At 30.5% G+C, this 25,684-nt stretch overlaps 1 protein-coding gene across 1 annotated transcript; it reads right to left on the reverse strand.

Moving 5' to 3' along the window:
• Positions 1–4,107: 4,107 nt before the first annotated feature.
• Positions 4,108–24,021, reverse strand: LOC129918157 (uncharacterized). The gene is made up of 4 exons (XM_055998527.1): positions 24,015–24,021; positions 23,830–23,955; positions 17,641–18,906; positions 4,108–4,214 (listed from the first exon to the last, which is right to left on the reverse strand). The coding sequence occupies exons 1-4, from the start codon at positions 24,019–24,021 to the stop codon at positions 4,108–4,110; spliced, it is 1,506 nt and encodes a 501-aa protein (XP_055854502.1).
• Positions 24,022–25,684: the final 1,663 nt, after the last annotated feature.

The following is a 25,684-nucleotide window of genomic DNA, read 5'->3' on the forward strand; positions in this document are numbered from 1 at the left end:
GAACGGAAGCTAATAGAATTTTTCTAATTTCGGATTCGAGCTCAGCAACCCAAAAACCTTCAGAAAAGTATATTTTGGTTCTTGTGGCAAAAATTCTGTGACCAGTGACTTAATCTTTAAATTAAGTTTAGTTTCTCTTTGGCTTATTAACTGAAACTTAAGATATCTCGAGCAATAAAAGAGATATCGGGAAAATTTAAACAGTTTTTGAAAGAAGAATATCAGTTCTTATAATAACCGTTACAAATTTGTTTATAATGAATTACCCCACATAAAAACAGAACCTCGAAAACAGCCAAAATGACGTTTTTTAGCATTTTATAACGGTAATATTTCAAAAACGGAGGCCAATCAAATTTTTCTGACTTCAGATTCGGATTCAGCACTCCAAAAAATACTAGAAAAGTATATTTTGGTTCTTGTGGCAAAAAAAAAGTCAAATTTTGTTGACCAGTGATATTAATGGAAAAATTCAATCAATAAATAGGGTAAAACAAAATTGCAAAAAAGTGGCTATTTTCTAAACGCGACCTTGTAAAAAGTTAAATTTTTTTTTTAATGGATAGATACATTTATTATTAGGCTAACAAAGGTATTTAAAAATTTCTAAAAACTATGCACTTTAAAGATGGTTTTTTAAAACTAAAATACGTGGTAAACCTTTGATAAAGTAGTGATTATAGGTAGGGAAACTTTTTTGACAAATTAAAAATGCCATTCAAATGATAATGAAAAAAAAATTAGGGGTCTGTTACGAATTTTTGAAAGTTTTTCCCTTTTTGAAATATGAATTGAAAAACAACTACTTTCTTTATATATTTTCGGGTGTTTTTTTATTTTTAGCAATTTTTTTGAAGGGTTCAAAAAATCTCAAACTTATAGGACATATAGTTTATGGCCATGATTATTGACCGAATAACGAGAAAAAAAAAGTTTTTTTTGTCCCAAGCATTTTTTTATTTTTATCTATTTTTCTTGCACAGATAAGTGAATGAAAATTATACTTATAGGCATTGTAGAAATATAATTGATGTGGCATATAAATGGTGAAATAATAAGCTTTTAGATGATATCAAATTTATTATAGGCTGTCATACAAAAAAATGGATTTAATGATGTCAGAAGATAAAAAAGATTGATTGTTTTGCTTTTTTTAATGAAAATTGATTGCGTTCAAAAAATTCTAGCTCTTTTTATAGAGCTGAAGCGAAAGGCTTTCACAAGGTATAAAATTTACATAAAAAAATGGATTTATAATGGTGTTAGAAAAATAAGTTTGATTTTTTCACTTTTTTCATACAAAATTATTGTTTTCAATTAATTATTTTTAAACTTTTTACGCATTGTAAAAATTTAAATATGGCTTTATTCTTGAGAAGAAATATTAAACTTTATAGTGGTGTAATTTTTTGTGAGCTTTTCATATAAAAAAAATTGATATAATGAGAAAACAAAAAAATGTATTTTTGATAGCTTTTTCTTTTAAATTATGATTTGATTCAAAAAGTTATTCCGCTTTTCTACAAAACAAACAGATATATATGTAAGGTTTTAATTTTTAACATAAGAAGGTACTTTACTATAAGTTCTATTATTTTATAAATTTTGTAACAAGAAAGTTGACAAAAAAATAATTTTTTAATCATTTTTTTCTCTTTAAATAATTTTTTGATATTAATATGAAAGATTAGACTTTCTTGAATCTAAATCCGGTTTCAGAAAAATTCTATCCGGTACAATTTTGGTAAAAATGATTTTTGAAAAATGTTAGTAGTTTCTAACAAATCACCCTTTTAAATTCATTTGAACTTGTATAAAATTAAAATTATTTGTCGCATTGAGATCAAATTTGGAGGACTTATTCTTCATAATATCCTATCAATTGACACCAAATATGTCCTTTTTCATTAATGTTTACTCTTTTTTTTAAACACTGATTGCCAGACATTTCGAAACCCTTCACATTTTAGTTAATCCTACATGAACAAAAGCACCTTAATTAAGGAAAATGTAAAATATCAATGTCCATTATATTTAAAAAGTCAAATACATATGTAAAGAGAACCATAATAAAATACATTAAACAAAATTTTTACGTGTTTTGTAATTTTATATACTATTTTTCTATTTAGAAATATCTTATTTGTAAAAAACCATGATAAACTGCCTTGAAAAGCTTCAGATTTGTTTCTCCTAGAAACAAAAGTATACTTTTCTTATAGTTTTTGATGTGCCGAATTAGAATCCGAAGTCAAAAAAAATTCTATGACGTCAGGATTTCGCATTAAAATATCACAAAATCAAGTTTTTTTTTTTAGAAAATCTCAAAAAAACTACTTTATCTTAAAAACCAGAGCTGACCGAAATTGTTTGATTTTCTCACGGGAATATCTAAAAAAACGTGAGGTGCTAGGTTAATTCTGACTTCGGATTCGAAATCAGCATACAAAAATCCTTTAGAAAAATATAGTTTAATTTAAAGGAGGATTTCCTTGCAGACCAGTGTTATTGGCCGTAAACCGACTTTGCAGACAACCATTTTTATTTTATAAAGTTGTTGGTTTATTCATTCAAAAATGTGTTGCATAAAAAAATTACTCAATTAGTTTGGTGTGCATCTTGAGATAGAGAAGGACAATAAAATAGAATTAGAATGAATAGTCTTCGAATGCAAAGAAACTCTTAAAATCATATAAACTTTTTTTTTTTAATTTTACTTTCAAATAAAAACCCTTTCCCATGTGACCTCATTTTCTCCCAAATCTTTGATGACAAATTAGCATAAAAATTTCCATAAAAACAAAATGATGATTAAAAAATTAAATCAGAGAGATCTTAATAAATCAACAGTATAAACAATTTAAAACTATAAAGATTCTTATGCAAGATCAATCCTTTCAGAATCTTGTCACCTTTCAAGATAAAACCGCATTAACCATCAATCAAAAATGTACACCAAAATAGTGATTGATCTACTTCTTCGAGTTCTTCATCTTCATCATCATTAGCATCCAAAAATCTTGTTGTTCATCATCAAGAAAAAAAAACAACACGATTTCATAATCAACACAACCTCATCCCTCATCGTTCATCGTCAGTCGTCGAAAATGTCAACTGGCAAAAAAAAAAACTAGCAAGCAAAAACCAAATGCCAACAATTATCATTTTGTTACCAATTACAACGTCAATTACAAATGCAAAGAGATCACTATCATGTCATCAATGTGGAGTGGAGTTGGATGTTGACTTGACTCCATATGGATGTTAGAGATATCACATAATCCTCTCCATCACCCGAATAGTCAGTCAGTTAGTCAAGTCAGTTATTTAGTCAGTCAGACAGATATCTAGAGAGTTCCTCTTGTCATCATCATCATTATCATTTGTGGGGCACAAAATCACTGTCATCATAATACACGAGATCATCATCGCCTCCGATTCATCACCCGCCGCCGGTTGAAGTGGAAGTCGAAGCCGACAATGACAACGATATGATACAAACGATAATGATGACTGAGTTAATATGACTGAGTATGCCGCACTTTGTAGTTGTTGTTGTTGGAAATGCGTATGTATTCGTTTTTTCTCAACAAAATTACAACAAGTGAAGCAACACAAAAGTGAAAAAAAAATAACAACAAAAATAATTGAGTTTCACATCGAGACAAACAGACAGAAACCTTTAATCTTTTGGTAATCGACAAGTTTGCAGCAACCAGCCCAAGTGCATGATGATCTTTATCGATTGATTGAAAGCACCGACAATGCGCTCGGTGCTTCAATTTACCACCCCTCTTCCCTCTTTTATCAAGAGTAGTCTCCTCTCTGAAGCGGCACCTCAAAATCTGAGCCATATTTTAAGCTAAAACCGTCGTCGTCGTCTTTGGATTGGATCAGTCTTCGCGGTGATGTTTCGCTTTAGTTCAATATGCCGCACTGGTATAGTTTTCTCCAAGTTTCAATCCTTAAACTACTTTTGTTTCTTTTCTTCTCTCTTTAAGATGGTTGCCACTATCACCGCTGCCGCCTTAGCGATGACAATGTTAAATGTCGTGCGGCCTAACACTCGTCGTCGTCATTGTCGTCGAAATGTCGTCGTTATGTCGTTTAAGCTGCCACATTGTCGTCATAGTCGTCGCCAATGGTCGACCAGCGAGCGGCGGCGGTGGTCTTTGTCTTCTCAAGGAACATTATGGCTGATTTCCAAAGTTGATCTAGAAATAGAAGACAACAACAATACAAAAAAAAAACGGTTCACATTGCCCCCGGGTTACGTTGAAGTTCCTTATCTTCTTTTAGGGTTGCCGTATGCAGGTTAAATTTTCTCAAATTCAAGAAAGATATTCAAAAGATTTCGATTTATGCTGAAAGCGTAAAAGCACCTTAACTGATAAAAATGCTCCCGATTTTGATAAAGAAGATGTTATTTGTAGCGTGCGTTGGCTTGAAGTCTGGCTTAAAGTCTTTATTATCAACTTTAATGATATGAAATGAGTCGATTTTTCTATGAGGTTTGCTTTTGTATAGCGCTAATATGAGCGCAATACATTCTAAAAAAAAAGGACTTAAAAATATTTGTTTAACTATTATTTTGAATACAAAACCACTTGGTTACCTTTTTAAAATTTGAAAATAGAAGAAAAAAACCATTAACCCATTGCCTCCGGATAACGTCGATGTTCCTTTTTATTTGCGATATAGCAACTATATATCAAGTTATGCATTCGTAAAAAAAAGAGTTGAGGTAACAATTTTCCATGAATTTTGGGAAAGTTTAAATTTCTCAAAAACAAAAATTTTGATAAAAAATCTTTATTAACGATACCGTTTTACCGTAGAACCGTTTTTTTTTTTTTAATCTGATTTTGTCCCAAAGGATTTTCAAAAAAAAAAAATTGTAATTTTTTTTTTTAATCCAAAAATTATTTTTTTTTTTCAAAATTTGAATTTTTTTTAAATCGAATTTTCGAGACATTGGACATTTTTCAAATTTTGGTTTTTGGGTGTTGATTAACAGTTTCTACTAAATGTCATACCAACTTTATTAAAAAAAATTTTTTTTTTCAAAAAATTATTTATAAAAAAAACAGTTTTTTTTTTAAAAACGGCTCTAACGATTTTGATTTTTTTTTAAAGAAATTAAACTGCATACGTTTTTTGGAGCTCTATTTAATTTAAAGAGTTGTTTTTTTTTTTCATTTGAAGAACAAATTGTCGTGCATTTTATTTTTACTTAGGGTTGCCGCTTTAGCTATTAAAAAATTCTCAAATTTAGCGTACATAAGGATGGAAATAAAGGAATCCTACTTAGTAATAAATATTTCGATTTCCAAAAAAAAAAATTCAATTTGCAACTTAAAACCTATAACTCTCCTTCTGGTGGAAAATTAAGTTGATTGTCAGCTTTTTAAATCTTTTATAGCAATTCTTTATTGATGATAGAAATGAAATTTTTCAAAAAGGTAGTCATTCGATGAAATAGTTACAGAAAGCTTATTGGAGTCTTATTTGAGTCTGTTTTTTTTTCTTCTATAAGCCTTTTTAATTAGATGGTTATTTGTTTTTTTTTTTATTTTTAATTTTATTTAATATAGGAAGTTTTTCGTCAGAATTCTGTAAACAAAACTAGAAAATGAAAAAAATTTCTTAATTCCTCACCATGGCAACTCTATTTTGTCTGCCATCAAAACAATGCGGCACGTCAATATCAAAATCAGTACACGTAGTTTAACAATCGGGTGGAGCACCAGCAACAGTTCTATCCGCAAAGATTAACAAAAGGTTGTTCTAATCAGAAATTGAACTTCCTGTTTCGTTGTCATCGTACTTGTTGTTCTTGTTGTTCTTGTTGTCATTCAATAGAATGCCATCATCACATCCCATTGTTTCAGTAAAAATTCTACTTCTCTATGTTTTAAAGGAGAGTGGTGCAGTTCAGTTCATCAAATGGCAATTAAGACGCGTGCGCTACTATTCTCACACAGAAAAAAAAAAAAGTTTCTTGCTCAACTCTTTCGTTTCATCGTTGTTTAAAGTTTCTTTCTCATCGAACTCGAACAACAATTTATTGTAAAATAAAATAAAAACATTGTTTTTTGTTTGGCGTGGTCTCTCTCATGTTATGGGTTTTTTTTTTATTCTGTTTCTGCTGTTTTTACTGACAAGCACCTGTTGGCAGTCGTGTTCGACATTTTTTCGATGTCAAACAACTTTGACATTTTTCAATAAAAAAAAAAAAAATCCAAAGAAAAAAAAAAACAATATAAACAATACACGGATTGAGTATGTCTATGGCAGCTCATGATTTCCTGGAAATGATTGTGACAATGGGAAGATAACTTGAGGCGTTGCTTCCATTGAAAAAAATAGAAGACAAAAAAAAATAAAAACATTATAGCATGAGAATTGTTGACATTTCTTTGAAGTTCAATTTTTGCATTGACATACTAGGTGTGGTGTGGTATATTATATTGGCAATTAGAAGCAAATGATTTAAGCAAAGGCAGAGGGAGAGAGGGTGTTCACGAATAATTAAAATGGGAACGATGGGTGGCATAACTGTCGAATAAATGTCATGAGACACCAAAGCTGGAGGTGGGTATAATTTTCGAGACATTTTTGTTTTAAAAATTTATAACTGTGCCTTGATTATCATTTTCTAAATTGGTTTGATTCCTAAAGGCTTCATTCAACAAACAACTTCCTTGTCTCTCTCTCTAATCTGTATGTGACAGCGTTGTTGTTATTTTTTTTTTTTTTTATGAAAATTTATTTTGTATATGGCAAATTAAGTCAGCAATCAATTTACCGTTCCATATCAGCTAAACGACATAATTTCAATGCACTTGACAGTTACTTCCAAGATAAAAAAAAAACCTATTCGCAACTATCTTTCGCTTAACATCTTCATGTTGTCAACTGTTTTTATATGAAAGACCACAAGGCACAACGCAATTACGTACGCGTATTGAATTCTTTAAAAACCCCCTACGCAGGCTCTGATCATCATCATTTCCACAAACACCGCCACACCGCTACACCGCCTCCGCGCGTAAAAACAACCAACAACGATGATATTAAAAAGCCACTGTCGCTGGATAGTCGGTCGTCATCTTTCTGCAAAAGAGAAGTAGTACGTTCGATATTCCAGACACCACACCCACCAATCCATTAATCGTTTTTATTTTTTTTTATTTTTTCATTTTTTTTGCAACACCACACGTCCGCATGGGGTCTCTATACGCATCTTCAAGACATTTTCAAGACTGGGCCGAGGCTATATGTATGTTGTTGATGCCAATGCCGAAGGCCTAAAAGGTCAGTGGGCGTTTCAAACGGTGTGTGCTGGATCAGCGTCCGATAAAATACGATAGCTATAAAGATGACGATGATGATGATGACGATGATATTGGATTGGGATCGATAGAAACGAAACGATACGATACGAACGGTGAAGATTGTACAGAAAAGTGTGGAAGTAGAGTATACGCGTGCGTTAAAGCCATATCATCTAGCTAGGACATCGCTAGCTGCCATTCACTAAACTATCTGCCACAGCGGGATTTCTTAAAAAGGAACTCACTGGATGGGGGCGATACCACAGTGACAGGTCTTAAATCAAAAGTCAGCACAAAAAAGGCTTCTGCATTATTATATTGGAACCAATGTCAAGACTTGTTACAAGAAAAAAAAAAAAAAAACCATAAGATGGACAATGCAGTGATGGCTTTATTTTTATGAGCTTCTGAGTTGTATTTGATCTAGTTCTTCTTCCCCCCAATCATCATCATCGTCATCATCATCATTGTCAGTGAAAATATTTTCATCCAACAGCGCAGGGAAACATTTCAATATGGTAAAGAAACCACAGAAGCAGCCAGTAAATACGATAGAGATATGCGGGACGACTCACATCAAGTTTGTGTGGCTCATAGCCATTATGGTATTATGGGTATGCGAGAGAGCTTGAGTATGTGTATATACCGCCAACATATTTTAAAATGAATTAAGGTTTGATTAATTGAGAGACAGCGTGTCTGTGATAAATATGACAATAATAATCTCGAGGCAATTTAATTGCTCTGTTTTTTTGTTGTTGTTGTTGTTTGCCTTCTGCTGACTCTATTCTGGTTAAGGTAGCATGATATTCATGGAAATATAACGTCATTGAGTACAGTAATATGGATAAAAGTGCCGCCGAAGGATGATTAATGAGAGAATTATGGAATTCTTTGCAACAAAAAAAAAAAAAATAATACACTTATGGTGTGGTATTTTTTTTTTTTTTTGCAAAACAAAAGAGACAATGTAATTGAACTGGTTACAATAGTTCGAATAGACTTGATTGTTATTGAGACATCAAGGCTTAATAATTAAATAAAAATAGAAGAAAATTAATAAAGCTTAGGAAATATTTTAAAAATTCTTACAATGAGCTCAGAAGTGGGATGAATTTACTTAGAACAAATATTTCAAAGATGATCCTCTTTGTTTAATGGAGGTAAGCACTAAAGGTTTTAAGTTTTATGATCAAATTACTTATGATCTGGGACTTGCAAAATTTGTGGAAGGATTATGGACTTTTGTACATTAATCGGTTCGTTACTTTCAATCAAGTTCGCTACTCAGCTCTTTCGTTTAAGTTATTTTTAATTTTTGTTTTCAGTTTCAAGGCCTTGTAAATGGTGGTTGTAAGTCTATAGACTTTTGTAAGAGTTTGTAAGAGTTTGTTATAATCTTCTGCATCTTTTGACAATCAAGTTCGTTGCTCAGCTCTTTTGTTTTTGATATTTTATCAGTTTTTGTTTTTTTTTGTTGATTTGAACAATTTTTTGCAGCAGTTTCCCGTTAATTTACTCTGGCAACATGTGCTCTACTATTTATACCAAAGGACATGATAAACCAATATTCATCTATAAGACAATTTACCTTTTAAAAATTTTGTGGAGAAATTAAAACTTCATAACAAATAAGTTCAACTTGATTCAAGAAAAAATAGAATTCCCACCAAAAAGACAAAATATCTTACAAACACAAAAAAAAAAAACAAAGCTTCAAGATAATTCGTCAAGAAGCCGGTAACAAGATTTTTCTATAAAAAAAACAACAGCGACGAAGATGATGAAGAAGATAAAAACACTTTGAAGCTTCTGACTTTATTTTGAATTTTTTTTTCTGTTCATGACCATGGTGTGGTCCATTAAATTTAAGTAGCAAATGAAACTTAAGAATCATTTCTCCTACTTTTTTGTATATATTTTCAAGTAGATACCAAACTTGAACTTCTTTAATTTTTTTTTTAGCAAATAACGAATATAAAGCGAATACATAAAGTTTTTTTGGTATAATTTCTAGGTTAAGTGGCCTAGAGGGACTTCTGGTAAAGAATTCAAATTCATGAAAGATAAGCGCAATTGCTGTGTTGTTAGTTGGTCGAAGAATATTTAGCTAAAAGAACTCTCCAAAGAACAGCTACGGAAACGACTTTTAATGAAAAAAAAAAAGATAGAAAAAAAGAATGAGAGTGTATCTTAACAAAAATTATACCTGTGAAGTTTTTTTTTTCTCTTCTCCTCAGAAAACAAAAAAATAGCGAATAAGAGGTAGATTTTATTTGTTAGATGAGTAGGTACTTTAGGTAGCCTGGTTATGAGTGAAAATTGCATTTGATTGGAAAATAAGTAGTTGCAGGTATCTCGTTTTGAACGCGAACCACAGGGTGGTATTTTCCACCTCTTTCGGACTTAATTGTAGGCGATGGTGGTGGGATAAAATTACAAATCATCAATTTAGATTATGATAGCAGTTGGAACTTAGCTTTTGATATGAACAAAAAAAATGTTGGAGTGAAAATTTAAAGTTGATCCCATCATAATCAACTGAAAAATTGGTGATCGACTTTGGCACGAGATCGATTTTACTTAAAAATCAAATCAAATTATAACAAGCACGAGGCTTTTGTAAGTGGTTTTAAATTCAACACCAAAACAGTTTTCAAAAAACTCTCTACTTGAATGAAAAAGGTGTTTTTACAAAGCTTCTCTGAAAGTGATAGAACAAAATTAATGCGCTTTTCACATTTTCAACGGTTTTAGACAATCTTTCTTCAATCAATTCACTACTCTTAGTTAAGACCACAAATACAACAAAAATAAAAACCAAAAACCAATGCAACTAAATTAAATCTCAATTAAAATAAAAATAATAAATAAATAGAATTTATAAAAAAAAAACCCAATTCGTCGTCTTCAAAGCAAAAGAAGAATCCAAATTAAAATTAAGATGATTCTACAAAATAAAAACTCCACATAAAAAAAGCAAAACTAGAAGATAAAAAAAAGAAATCTCACGAATTTAGACTTCCTCCTGCTGCTGTTCGTGAATTTATTTTATTTATTTATTAGTTCTTCCTTCTTAAGACTCTTAGAAAAAAAAAAAACACATAGCAAGGTGCTGCTGAAAATCGTATGGGTGGCACGTTGATATCATGATGGTTGATGGTAACTAAATTTCCAATGAGTTTAATGGTTGCAACTAAACTAACGGCAGAGCGCATCCTACAATCGAGTTTGTTGCTCAGCTCTTTCGTTTTTTGTTGTTATTTTTTCTTCTATTTGTTATTTTTTTTTTTTTTTTTTTTAGTTTCCTGTCGATTTGTACAAGGTTTTGCTGCAGTTTTCTCTCAATTTGTTTTTGGCATGAGCTTTAACGCTTTAAAAGAAAAATATATAGGTACAAGTGCACGAAATAAAGTCGATAGGTTCATTTCGATAAAGATAGATCATGATAATATCCCTCACATGGATTCTTTTTTATTTTTATAGAAAAGTAAGGTGAATCTTATAACTTTTTTTGTTAAGCTATTTACTGAATGGTAGAATGGAAAAAAAATAAAATTGTTTGGTTTTGATTAAAACGATTAGAAGTAAATTAGATAGAAGCGAAAACAAGTTAACGATGTTGCTTGTTAAATTGCTTCTTTTTTTTTAATAAAAAAAAAAAAACGAATTTTCAAACTGATAACACAATTTTCCGGTGAAAAAAACTTGAATTTAAGGAATTTTTTTTTCTTATTTATTTTTCATGCATGGATGAAATTGTACAAGGCAAGGTTTTAAAGGAAGTAAAATAATATAAATTAAGCAATTTAGAATTTTAAACTTAATAGACGATTGAAAGATTATAGAAGAAGAACTTGTTTTAGACTTTAGCGAGCTACTTTATTAGTAGGGGATTACTTTATTTGTTTTGCAGCAGGTGTAGTTATATAAAAAAAGTTATATCATGTTTTTGAATTTTTTTTTCTAATTTTTCTACTTTCAAATAACCAATTTAAAATATACTTTTATATCCAACAATTGTTATGAAGAATTAAAATGTTTTTATTTTGTTTTTTTTTTTTTTTCAGGTATGTTCCAGTTTCTTTGCATTTTAAAATATATTTTCCAAATCGCAACTTTTGTTTTGAATAACGAAAAAAACAGGTAATATTATTTTAAGATTCGATGTAGGAAATTCTCAGTCATACAAAAAATGGTTTTTTTGCCATACCAATACTTGCCCCATTTTTCCTTCTAAAAGACCACATTCCATTATAGTGTTGGCCAATTAAATTCAATTCCCAATTCTAAATACCGGCAACCTATTTTTATTCTTCTTTCTTCATTCTGATGTCATGATGAATATTTTAATTTTATCAAAAAAATGATGAATTGTTTCTGGATTCAAAGAAAAGAAGGAGGAATTTTTCACTTTTTCTTCATTATCATCATTTTCTTTCATTTGTATGGTAGAGGATGAGGAACATGTTGACTAATTAAAATAATTGCAGATGAAATTAACACTTTTGATTGTTATCTTGATGATTGTGGTGGATGTGGATGCATTTTGTTGAGGAAATTATTTCAATCTAGATAAGTTTTGAAAAAGAAAAATGATGAACACGTCTTTTAAGAGGGTGTCCCAGTTTAATTAAGAAAGAAATAATAAAAATTCACATCAATCATCAACTGAATTCCAACAGCGGCCTTCATAAGTCTTTTTTCCTTCATCTGAAGGTCATTTCCGATAGTTGATCTATAATATAATCTAATCAAATTTAATTTCCTTCCTCTACACAAAACACTCTCATTCAACTTAAAAGAATTAAACTTACATGATTACAGATTAACATAATTTTTCCATTTCAATCAAATCAATCATCAATTTAAAATCCGTCCACACCTGAGTTTGTGTCACTCAACAGCAAGACACAAAAAAAGGCAAACACAGTTATTATAATATTGTGGCACTAATTTCACAAAAAAAAAAAACTATCAAGAAATAAAAAAAAAAATTACAACAACTACAAAATCCATGCATTGTAAATTCCTTGTATGGGGTAGGTTAGAAGTATCTATATCTCTTGCTGCAATGTGTATAATTAAAACAATTATCATTATAAAAGCGAGTAAATGTAACTAACCATACAGCCAACTTACACCACAACACAAACAATACCTTATATTTACCGTAAACATGCCTCCACCCAACCATAAAAATAATATAGAAGAATGATAGACGTCTGGTCGCGGAATAATGTAGTGGTGCGGGAGGTGTGAGAAATACGTACAAATTATGGTAGATTCTGCAGAAAATAAAAAAAAAAAAAACTGCTGTTGGTACCACACGACAATGAGTTAATAATAATAATAATTGAATCCAAGAAAAAGTCAGAGCTTGGTAGTAATAATAATTATGAAAGCAGCAAGGTGTTTTGCATTCGCATCAAAATATGTGCTGGGTAATGCCCGTTTTTTGTCTTGACTTGGTGCAATAAAAAACTACAAAGCAGTTGTCATGAAACCTGTCACTCACCTGCTCAATCATATTTTATAAATACACTGTTAAAAATGTTTTTGTTGATTTTGATGTTTGGGAAATATAAGTTGCTTATAAATATGTTGCTTCAAATTTTACAGCTTCTAAAATTGGCATCATGTTGCAATTTTTTGCATATTCAAAAATGTTTACACTCATTTAACTTCAATCTTTTTAGTAAAGACATATACGAGTTCTACCAGTAAAGTTATCCGAAACTAGAATTAAGTCTTAGCAACATGTTGCACTGCAATTTAATTTTACTAATACAAACTTGATATTCCCATCACGATTTTAATTTCGATATTAAATCTTCGGTGTTAAATAAAACTGCTTTCTTCTCAGAAACAAGTTGCATTGCAAAAATAAACTATAGTATTTTACTTCATAAAATACTAGATTTTATAGCTCACAACAACATTTAAACAATTTTTTCTAATTTTACTAACGATATTCTTTATACATACATAATGTACATATATAGAATGAGTTCTTGGTATTATGGTGGACGCTAGATAGTATTTTCAATACAAAATATATAAAAATCTATTTTTTAGAACTTAGCAACATGTTGTAATGTTGGAAAAGTTTATATTCATTAATGTTGTAACAAACGAGTTTTACTTGTCATAATTTTTGATTTTTCAAAAGCATTTATATATTCATTTTTTTTTTTGTTTGAAAAATAAAAATTTTGTGTCAAAAATTAAAGATTCCCTGGGAAACATGTTGGAATCAAAATACTATTTTTAATATCGTTTCCCTTGATAAGTATCAAAAATATCCGGCCGAATATTTTTAAATTAGACATTTTTATTTGAAAAGTAACATTTAACATTTCTCAACAACATGTTCCACTACCAAAAATGTTTATATGCATTCAAAATCAAAGTTTTTATACAGTTGGTTTATTTTTACACAGTGGAAATTTTAACATTTATGTTTCTTGTAGTTGTAATGAACTCGTTGCAACATGTTGCAGCATAAAAATCTTCACATTCATTTTATCTAACATTTTTAATATTTTGTTGATTGCATTTGAACCGGAAAAAATTTTGGCAACGTCTTGCTTCCGATCAACTGGATTGTGTGCTTGAAAATATGACAGAAAATCGTTGCAACTAACGACTTGCAGTGATATATTCTCAAATCATCTTTTCATATTTGCAATTTTATTTTTAAAAACTTTTTCCTGTCAAATACAAAAAAAAATAAATTGCACGACTGGGGTCGCACGTACTTGCTCTCATGCTTAAAGTAACTATAATGTTAAAGCTTTTTATTCAAGAAATTTAAAATTTGATATTTTGAAGAAATTTCATAAGTAGTATAAAATAAAATGCACGACTGGGTCTGACGAACTTGCTCTTAGAGTTAAAGTTGCTTAAATTTTTGAGACTTTTTATATAGAAATTTGGAAAAAAAAATAAAATTCGTTTAAAAAAAAATAAAATAAAATCTGAAATTAAATTGCCCTCCAAAACAAGTATGCAGTTTTGATTGATATATTAACATGCATTTTTAGAAAAAAAATTTTCAAAATCGTTAGAGCCGTTTTTTAAAAAACTAATTTTTTATAAATAATTTTTTGGAAAAAAAGTTTTAAAATAAAATTGGTATGCCATTCTTTAGAAATCACTAATCAACATCTAAAAACAAAATTTCAAAAAAATTCAATGTCCCGTTTTCGAAAATTTGATTTTTCAAAAAAAAAATTTCAAAATTTTTTTAAAAATCCAAAAACTATTTTTTTCAAAATCTTATTTTTGATTTATATTTAAATTATATAAATGCTTCTTCACAAAAAGTTTCGTTGAAATCGAATAAGCCGTTTCGGAGATAATCGGATTTGAAAAAAACGGTTCTATGACAGGTACCGTTAATAATGATTCTCAAAAAATTTTTTTTTCATTGAAAGATAGACCTTAGCTTAAAACTAACATTTGAATTTTTTAAACAAAATCGTTAGAGCCGTTTTTGAGAAATTTCAATTTTACTAAAATCGGTATAGGTATGACAAGTACCGTTATTTTTGGTCCAAAAAAATTAATTCCAAAAACCCCTCTGGAGAGTCGCCAAATACCGCTACATACCAAGTTTGATATTAATCGGTCCATCCGTTTAGGCTGTAGCTCCTTATACAGACAGACAGACAGACTGACAGACAGACTGACAGACAGACAGACAGACAGACAGACGGACTTCCGGGACCCACTTTTTTGGCATTGTCTACCATCGTAATGTCATGGAAAAATGTTATCTCAACTTTTTTTTTTTGTACGAATGCATAACTTGATATACAGGGTGTCCCAAAAGTAATGGATCAAACGAAGTATGCTGATAGGGGACCTTAAGGGCTCTCAGAATTTGGTAACTTGTTCATCCCAAATCCTTACGGTTTTCGATTTAATGCAATTCTTGTGAAATTTTGAAAAATCCCTACTTTGCAACAGTATTTTGACTCCTGCTGCCATTATTGATTTTTGTTTTTTACAATTCTTGTACTAAAACATTGACAAATAATTAGGAACAATTAATTAATCAAAATATTTTTTATTCCATACACCATTTCGCTGCAAATTAACTAACAGTTTCAAGTTTTATAAAAAATCAATTTTTAACTTTTATTTGAGAGCAGCACCGCAAACAAAATTTCTACGGTGTGAGAATGGTTTATTATTTTAAAAAATTGCCCTGTTATTGTAGTTTTCAAAAATTTATAAAAGTTTGCAAAGTTGAACTTAGATCGCATAATATTACAATTTGAATTCAACAAAACAGGGTTTTTCAGAACAAAAAACAAGCAAAAATAAACACATTTTCTCGAGCTGTTATTTGTTTATTTTTCTTTGAACAAAAGCCTCTATTTTTGTTTGTATTTTTGCTTTGAAAAACCCTGTTTTGTTGAATTCAAATTGTAATATTTTGCGATCTAACAGCACCTTTGGAAACTTTTATACCACCTTTTAAACCATTCTCACACCGTAGAAATTTTGTTTGCGGTGTTGCTCTCAAATAAAAGTTAAAAATTGATTTTTTATAAAACTTGAAACTGTTAGTTAATTTGCAGCGAAATGGTGTATGGAATAAAAAACATTTTGATTAATTAATTGTTCCTAATTATTTGTCAATGTTTTAGTAAAAGAATTGTAAAAAACAAAAATCAATAATGGCAGCAGGAGTCAAAATACTGTTGCAAAGTAGGGATTTTTCAAAATTTCACAAGAATTGCATTAAATCGAAAACCGTAAGGATTTGGGATGAACAAGATACCAAATTCTGAGAGCCCTTAAGATCCCCTATCAGCATACTTCGTTTGATCCATTACTTTTGGGACACCCTGTATAGTACCTATATCGCAAGTAAAAAAAAGAAACCATTTGTAAAGCACTATCAAAATGTACCTATTTATTGATTTAGATACATTTCATGGAAAATTTTTCAATATTGAGATTATTTTTCAATCACAGGGTGTTCTAATAATGAATCATGGTGATATCATGGAGTTATTCTAACATCCAAGTTCTTCAGTTTCAAGACCTTCAATTTTTGTATAAGGTAACAGTTTAACTGCATCCTACCTAAGCTCTTTCATTTTTTCTAAATTTGTTAGACTATCACGCCAGAAGTCTGGGTTCTAATCGCAGCTTTCACCACCAAAACACATTTCCTACTGTCTCCTGCAAAAAAATTATATAACATTATATAAAAAAGTTCACACCTTCTTAGCCGTTCGAACTCAATTGTAAGCCTCTTTTATTTTTGGCTGAAAAATGTTTAGGTACTGGCTCCTTCAAGGGTTCTTGTTGAACAAATTTATTTATTTATTAGCACCCTGTAGTATTTTCAAGCCCCATTCATTTTTCAATTTTTTCCACATTCAGCTTATTGAAAAATATTGTTTTGAATATTAATCAGTCAGTACTTTGAGGAAATGCGAGAAGAAAGTTGGTATAAAAAAAGTCAGAACAAAGGTGTGTTTAGGAGATGTAGTAGAGGCAAGGAAAAATGCATATTAAATCATAACAGTGATAGTAGGTGATCTTGGAAAGCAGCACTGAAACGAACGTACGAGAGTATCAACAAAATTTCTCTGTTATTGTTATACATATATTGGAATAACACGAAGGTCTTTGGTTAAAAACCAACGTTGTAAAATCGTTATTGAAGATTTTAAAGCTACATCACCAAATCGACTGATACCAGTATTATTGATGATTTCTCTAAGAGACTTTTTATAGTGAAGGTTGATTTGTGGAAGTTACTTTCGAAGGAATTAAAATTGAAAATCACTCTCAGTTCTTCAGTTCAAAATTCGAAAAAGAAATACAAAAACTCCTTTTCAACAACCAAAATGAATTTATTTTTGTCTTAAAAATTGACAAGAAAACAAACTAATATTTCTTCTATTTTTCAATTTAAAAATACAAATTTCTCCAATAAAACACAAAGTAGCTATTAAAAACATCAAACCCAATAACATCCAAATCCACTTTAAATCTTTAACTTTCAACTGTCGCACTTTAGATTTCATTCCAATATTTAATTTCTGAACTTTTCCAACAGCAAGTAATTCATAAAATGACCTCTTCATCCAAAATTCAAACAATCCACTTGATTGTGTTTTCAAGATATGAAAGTTCAAAATTTTTTTATAAATTGAATTTTCATTTAAAACAATTGCTGTTAGTTTATTTTTTAATAGACACAGTTCTTCAGACCATCGAAATAGATTTTGATTGAAGAAATCCTGCTGATGTGTATAACTCATCCAGGTGATACTTGATACTGCGAAAGCATGCTTGGTATTGAAAGTATCTCGAAATTTCTTCAATGTCGTGTAGTCGATTTCAGCATGAAATGAGGATGAATATTTTTCCATCACACATGGTCTCAAATTGAACAAAATATCAATTTCCGATTCAAGTACTGATATCTTTAATCCAGCTGGTTCTAGTTCAGCAAAAGATTTTATCACTTTTTCCCTCGGTGGTTGGGTCATCAAAGATTGCAAAAATCCATCGTATGAAGTTACCATCATGATTCCAAGCAAAAATAACAACGTATAGATGATTTTTGTACTGACTGAAGCTTTTGATGTTTGTGAGAATGACTGTCCGAGCATTCCACGAAAACATACAATATTATTTAACATGAAAGTACTAGTAGATCCTGAGACTTTACCAGAGGCTGCTAAAGTTAAAGAGAGTAAAAGAAATATCACAATTAATATTACAGATGCTTCCCAATGGAAAATAAGGGTAAAAACTTTGTAGGTTGGGATTTTTGGCTCTACAGGAACCATTACACCCCAATCGTATACTGTGATTGGATATGAAAACCATTCAATTGGAGCTTGTGAATGCATCATTTTTCCACCTGATATCTCAATTATTCCCTTTAGCACAAGTTCATAAATTTTTTCTGGTGAAATTGAAGAGTTTACATTCGTAATATCCAATCTGGCGTTATGTTTCTTCGCAAGAGTACTGATAATATGCCCCAAGTAACCACCAAATTTAGAGTTTCCTGAGATAATCACTCCTGGTTCTGATCCTCCGAAAAGAATTGGAAATTGAACACCATGAAGATTCAGCATTCGGTCTGGAAAAATACCCAAATTGTCTTTTCTCCAGATAAATTCTTCAATTTTGAAATTTCCGAAATTACTGTAACTGTAGTAAGTTGAAGAAGTTCCGAAATCTTGAAACACTGCAATAACATTTACCATTCTATTGTGCCAACAGAATTTGAAAACACTCTTTAGTTCTTCATAATTTCTTAAAGGATTCTTCAGCACAAATATCGTCTTACACTGTCGAAGGTGTTGTAGGTCTTCCAAAAGTCTTTGAAGAAATAAGTGTCTTGATTCGGTTTCGACAATAGTTAGAAAATGTTCATTAAATTTTTCTTTCAAGTAAAATGAAGACACTCCAGTTGAAAGAATTACTGGAATTTTAAGGGAACTTGTAATGCTTCGTATGAATTTGTTGTTGAAGTAGGATTCCTTGGATGATTTGAGGAGGAACAGGGTTTCAAAACGGTTGACTGTGTGAAGATTTTCGATTAAATTTAAAAACTTTGTATTGAATTTAGCTTCTGTTTTTAAAAACTCAGCAGCAGCCAAAAGTATCACGACGAAAGCGACCCGACTTGTGGTAGAAATATTCATGACTGATAGGTCATTCCTTTCGAATGTAAACATGAATCTAGCAGTTAGTTGTTTACAGGGTGTTTTGTTGATGGTTGATAAAGTTGCATAGAATTGTTCTGCTGACACCATTTGAATTTCTCAAGGTTATTTTTTTCGTTTAATTCTCTATTCCGTCCCAGTTTTTCAAAGTGACATCAAAGTTGAGCTCGATATAAATCTTGGTCTGCTAACCAAATATTTTGATACCTTTTCTCGACCTTTGACAAGCCCTTCCGAAAACTTTTTCAGTCTTTTAAAGTTAAATTTGGTTCGTTGGATTTAGATAACCTTAGATTAGTTAGCCTTGATGACCTAATTCACGCATAAAAATACACCCTGTATTATTTCCAACATCAACAAATCAAATTTACATAACTGAAATTTTATGGATTAGTAAGTTTGAATTTAATTTACTCTTTTCAGCCGTTTTTTTGTTGTTATTTATTTTGTCGTGTGTAGGGTTAAGAATAACTTGGAACAAAAATGGGTGATTGCACATTTTGATTAGTAAGGTCAATAATGCCATATACATAGTTGGCATTAATAATAAATGTAATCATTTTCATTGATTGTTTAAACATGTGACATGATTTGTTTGATTGCTTATGTCACTTGAAATTGATGTGAGGAAAAGAATACTGAAACAAATAGTATTCAAACAAAGGTGTTGCATGAGTACTATAGAAGTAGAAATAGCGATAAAGTAGGTGTTTCACCTCCGAATATTTAAGTGGTTTTGGGATATGTCGCTGAGAGAAATGTTGCTAACAAATATTATTTTAGGGACACATGTTGCTAGATAAATTTTCGAATAATTGATTAAAACTCTTCCCATCGAATTCTCAGTCGAATTATTTTTTGAAGAAAAACAACTTCTGTGTGACTTTTTGTACGTAAATAATGTTTGTTGAAAAAGGTTAATATGGACGGAAAACGGCAGCCTAAATGCAAGTATGGAAACATACGAAAAATATAACTAAATATTAAAGTTTGCTGGTGACACAGTTTTTAGTGGTTATGTTGGACATTTTCTCCGTTCCCTTGCAAGGAAACACAATGGTAAATTAGAAATTTCAAATGTTAATTCTTCGATTAAGCTGAACGAAATATGTATGTACATAGATGGACTTGTTTTGAATGGATCCTTTGAGATATCAGAAACTGTCATGTTGCTATAACAATACCCAATAGAATGGTATTCATATCCACTGGTTCTGTATGATTGGGGTGTGATGGTTCCTGTGGAGTCTTATATTCCCATTTATAAAGTTTTTGCTTCAGTTTTCCATTGGGGAGCTTGTGGAATATCAATTTTGATACTCATTTTCCTCTCTTTCCCTTAACACAACTTCTAAGTTCTTCAGATCAAATTGCCATTTCTTCCGTCTTGATTTTTTCTTCAATATTGATTGTTTTCGTGGAATACTTAGTCTCCTATTTTTTTTATCACGATAGTGACTTTATATGATGCATTTCTTCAATCTTTCATGACCAAGAGAAAAAATGATACAAGCCTTTGAAGAACTCCTTTGGATTAAACATTTACGTAGCTCAAAGTGATTTGGATGATATTTTGCAACAAGATAAGTTGCAACAACTAAATGTTGAAGATTTAAAGTGGATATCAATTTGATTTGCATTGATGGTGGCTTTTTTGTTTTTGTTTCATTTGAGAAATTTTGATTTTGAAATTGAAGAATTAATGTTAATAACTTATAAGTTAATTATTATTGTTTGCTGTTATAAAATATAAATATAGGCTTAGTATAGTCTTTCCTGATACATTTTAAAGTGTTAATGAACTTGTTTCAACTAAGTTTTTAATGGACAATTGATTTCTGTATTATTTTTTCTTCACACTGCTCTAAGACATTGGTTACTTAAGAAATGTCTACTGTTTTCAACAAAAAGTTCGGTTTTCATATAAAAATTTATGTAAGAAGAGTTCTATGGGAGGTATAACCAGTAATCTTGATATTGGTCGATTTGGTGAAGTAGCTTGACTTTTGTTGAATTTTCTTTGGGATATTTTTTTTTTTCAGATTTCTAGTACTTTTGCCTTACCCGTTACCCTAGTTGTATTGAGGACTTTAAACAGTCTTATTTTTAATTTAGAAAAAAAGCTTGAAAAAATATGCATTGCCGCTAAATGCATGAAATCATCTTTGTGCTGAAATTATAATAAATTTCGGTTGAAATGGTTTTTGCCTTAGTTTTTGTTTTTTTTTTTGCATGATTTAGTACAAATTAAACTCAAAAATACAAGCAAAATGAGCATTTCAATGCAAATATTTAAAGAAATTTCTTGATTTCTTCGAATTGAACGACGAATTGCCTTCCAGATTTTTTCATACACGTTTTAAGATGCTGTGAACTAATTTAAGATTTCTTAAACTTTTATTCAAATACCAACATTTTCTGACCATAAACTTTAATCTTTTTTTAATCAACCTTGATTTACAGGCACAAATGTCGAAAAATAATTGTTTTTCAAAATTATATTTCCAGTTCAAGTAAAATGAAAATTGACAAATTTAATGGAATGCTGAGAAATTTAAAATGTTTCGTATGAATTCGTTATCAAAAATAGTGACTGTAAAATTCTGTCACTCTTTTAAGATTTTCTATAATTTCAACTGCGCTTCTGTTATCCAAGAATTTATAGCAACAATCACTTCAGCAAAAGCATGTTTTTTTTTGTGATAATTCATCACAAACCTTTCTTCTATTACAATCTTCTCCAAAACTTCTAATTTCTTGAACTGTATTTAGAAAAGACTTAACTACTGTTTTTTAAATTATTTGGTGAGTCGCTAATGGCTTTAAACAAAAAAAAAAAAACAATAAGGAAGTGATAAGATCTAAGTTGCATTACATTGGAGGTTTTTAATTGTTTTCAAAACGTTAGCATTACTGAAATATTGGGGCTTAAGTGCCCAATGACAGCAATTTCGTTCAAAGCAAAACACCCTGTGTTCATCTAAAAACTGTTTACGTGCATTTAATTGAGTTTTTTTAAGTGTTTTGGTAGTTATTAGTCTAAAAGTAATGCAATAGTCTGCTGTTGCAATTAACCGACACGTGTTTTGTCCCATACAATGTTACTGGGATATCCCTGTGACATTTTAAATAATGTTTCAGGAAATAGAAACCAATTTTTTTTTTTTTTGTAAAAAACTCTTCGAAATAACCAGGGTTAAAAAGCAACAAGTCTTAGAAGTTCTTCTGTGCGTGTATTTAATTTAAAAGAGTGTAAACGGCCTACAAAAAATGTAGGTACTCAGAACGGCTAAGCAGAAATGCACTTTTTCATGAGACTGATATTCTTGGAGACTTGCAAAAGACATTGAAAACAAATTGTTTTTGTGGTAGACTCTGGGATTCGTACCCATACCAAAGGCCCAACAACCCGTGGCCCAATTGGCTGGTAATCTTTTCAATCTAAATAACACTACTAATTAAACCCTGTTAACATTCATAGGCCTTTCAACAGTCCTGACATCATACATGAATAGAAAAAAAAACATCCAAATTCTTAACAGAAAAATAGCCATACAAATTATCAACGTAATTGAAGATAATAAGAGTAAATTTAGATAGGTATAATTGAAAGTTATATTGAAATGATTTATTACTCTCTTTGTAACAATGTTCTTATTATGTGAGAAAATTTCGATGAAAATTGGACAGTCAAATTAATGACTAAAAAAACTACTAGGTGATAAACTAGTGGCAGTTTTTCCAATATATTTCTTAAAATCAGAAGTATTACATTAAAAAATATTTGAAAACACAGTATTCCGTGATGTATTCCGACACTACGAGTCTTTTAGGTCTTTTTGCATTACTAACTGCAGAAATGGAAGATCAAATAAAATTTGTTTTAAAATTTCTGAATTTCATCAAAGATATTAACGAAATTGAGAGATTTGAAAGTATATTTCTCATGAAAAATTTTAACGAAATATTTTTTGATAATGAATTCGTACGAAATATTACAATTTCACTTTGTACTCCATTAATTCTTTCAAATGGACAGTCTTCATTTTACTTGAAAGGAGAATTTAATGAAAACCTTCTTACCATTGTCAAATTTGATGAAAGTGAATTATTTCTTCAGCAACTTGTCGAAAATCTTCAACACCTGCGACAGTCTAAGATGATTTTTGTCCTCAGGAATTCTTCGGAAAATGATGACGAACTAAAAAGAGTTTTTAATTTCTGTTGGCAGAACAGAATGGTGAATGTTATTGCAGTTTTTCAAGATTTCTTCATCACGTCTACTTACTACACTTATAGAAGTTTCGGAAAATTTAAAATTGAAGAACACATTTGGAACAAGAACGTTATTTTTCCAGATCGAATGAAAAATCTTCATGGCATAACGTTGCCAATTCTATTTGGAGGAACAGTACCAGGTTTGATTGTTTCAAAAAACTCGAACGGCGATACAAAAATTGGTGGTTATGTATGGCACCTTTTCCATGCATTTGCCAAAAGACACAATGCAAAATTGAACACCACGAATATAACGACTTCACTTCCAGCTTACAGTATTCACAAACTTGTCTTAAACGGAACAGTTGAGATATCTGGTGCTGATCCTTGTATCTTACAACCTCCAGTTCAATGGGGTTCATATCCCCATACAATATTGGAGTGGGGAGTAATGCTGCCTATAGAATCAAGGATACCAATTTATAAAGTTTTTGCCTTTATTTTTTATTTCCAAACTTTTATCATTACAATTGGAGTACTAATAGTACTGTCTATCTCACTTGCACTGGCTGCTAGCTTCTCAGGATCACATCGTCCTTTTTTCATACGAAAATGTTTCTTCAACATTGATTGTTTTCGTGGTATGCTTGGACAGTCAATTTCTGAAGAACCAAGAGCTTCTGCAACTACAAGAATAATTTATTCGTTGATATTTTTGTTGGGAATAATGATTGCAACTTCTTACAATGCATTTCTTCAGTCTCTTATGACCGAACCTCCCAAAGAACAAGTAATAAGAACCTTTGAAGATTTACAGTCTTCAGGATTAAAACTGTTTGCATTGAAAAAATATGTCGACGATTATTTGTGGAAATTAAAACCGGATTTTATGAAAAAGTATGAAAAACTATTTAAATTGGATCCCGATGAAGAAAATTATACAAAATTACAAGACTCGCTGAATACTAAACAAGCTTTTACAGTTTATAGTGGCCGATGGGAAATCTACAAAAATCAACAAATTTTCTTTGGATATCAACGATTTCGTTGGTCTGACGAAATGAATTTGTTAAAAAATGTTTTAGTTACATTTACTATTAATGAAAATTCTATTTACAAAAATGTATTGAATTCACATATTTTAGAAATGCAAGCAACTGGTTTGATGGATTTTTGGAAAAGACGAGTATTTTATGAGTTGATTGATATTGGAAGAATTAAGAAGGTAAATATTGTTGACGAGATGCAACCAAGACAAATGGAAGTTGAAGATTTACAATGGCTTTGGATATTGGTTGCTATGGCATTGGCGGTATCTATTTTCTGTTTTATTGGGGAAATTTGTATTTTTAAATGGAAAAATGGGAGGGAAATTGTCGGGGAATAATGTTTATCTAGATAAAGATTTCTTGATGTGTGTTTTTTTTTTTTTTTGAATGAATTTAATAAAAGCACTTTTCTTCTTTAATTATGTGTTTTTTGAATCGATTTATTTCAACAAGCCTGAAGGCTTTGCGAGACTTAAACTTGTTCGTGAAAAAAGGTTCAGGAAACTTGACCCCATAAATTTAATTTTGATGACAGGTTTTCTGTTATTATCTTGAGGTCAATCAGTTCTTTTTTTACAGCATGACCTCACAAGTAAATTCATATAAATACACAACACAACCAAACCCATCATTCTTTTGTTTTTTGTTTTTTTTAAGTCTCTCATTACTCATCTAAGGATAATGAGTCAAGCTGTTTTTTCTTGCCTAAACATTAAATACTTGAAGATGATCCATGGAAACCCCATCCATTTTATCCTCTGCAACAAGTTTGTTTATATACGTTTTTTTTTTCATTTTAATTTTATTTCTTTCTATGCAAATTGATAGCAGGAAAAACTTCTCCTGATCATCATCAAAGTGATTGTTAGTCGCCGTTGGCTAAATCAAATCTGTTAACAAGTTTTTCTTCCTTCTGCTTGTGTGTTTCGGTAGGTAACATTATTTGTTAGATTGTTGTTGTTGTTTGTTGTTGTTGATGGTTTGTCTTTTGTGCTTCCTGTGTGTCAGCAACATTTTCTGATATCAAATCTGATGGTAAGTACCCGCATGTTGCTGTTCCCCCTCCTTTTCTATTTGCTTTTTTTTTCACTTATACTTTGTGTTGTGGTTTAAGCACATCTTTCCATTATTTACTAGTTTTTGTCTGAGACCGGTAGGGGTTTTTTTTTTTCTCTTCTTCTTCTGTTTTCTGTTGAAACAAATTTATTTGCACCATCGATGAGCAGACTAATAGATTTGCTAGTAATGTCAATATGGTTGCCAACAAAGGTTCATTCCAATCGTCCTTATTTTCTGAAATTAAGTTGAAATGGTTATAAGTTGGTACCGTTAGTTAAAGATTCGTAAAAAATACGTAGGCTGTGAT

This window comes from Episyrphus balteatus, chromosome 4 (genome assembly GCF_945859705.1).
Source record: "Episyrphus balteatus chromosome 4, idEpiBalt1.1, whole genome shotgun sequence".
Taxonomy (NCBI): domain Eukaryota; kingdom Metazoa; phylum Arthropoda; class Insecta; order Diptera; family Syrphidae; genus Episyrphus; species Episyrphus balteatus.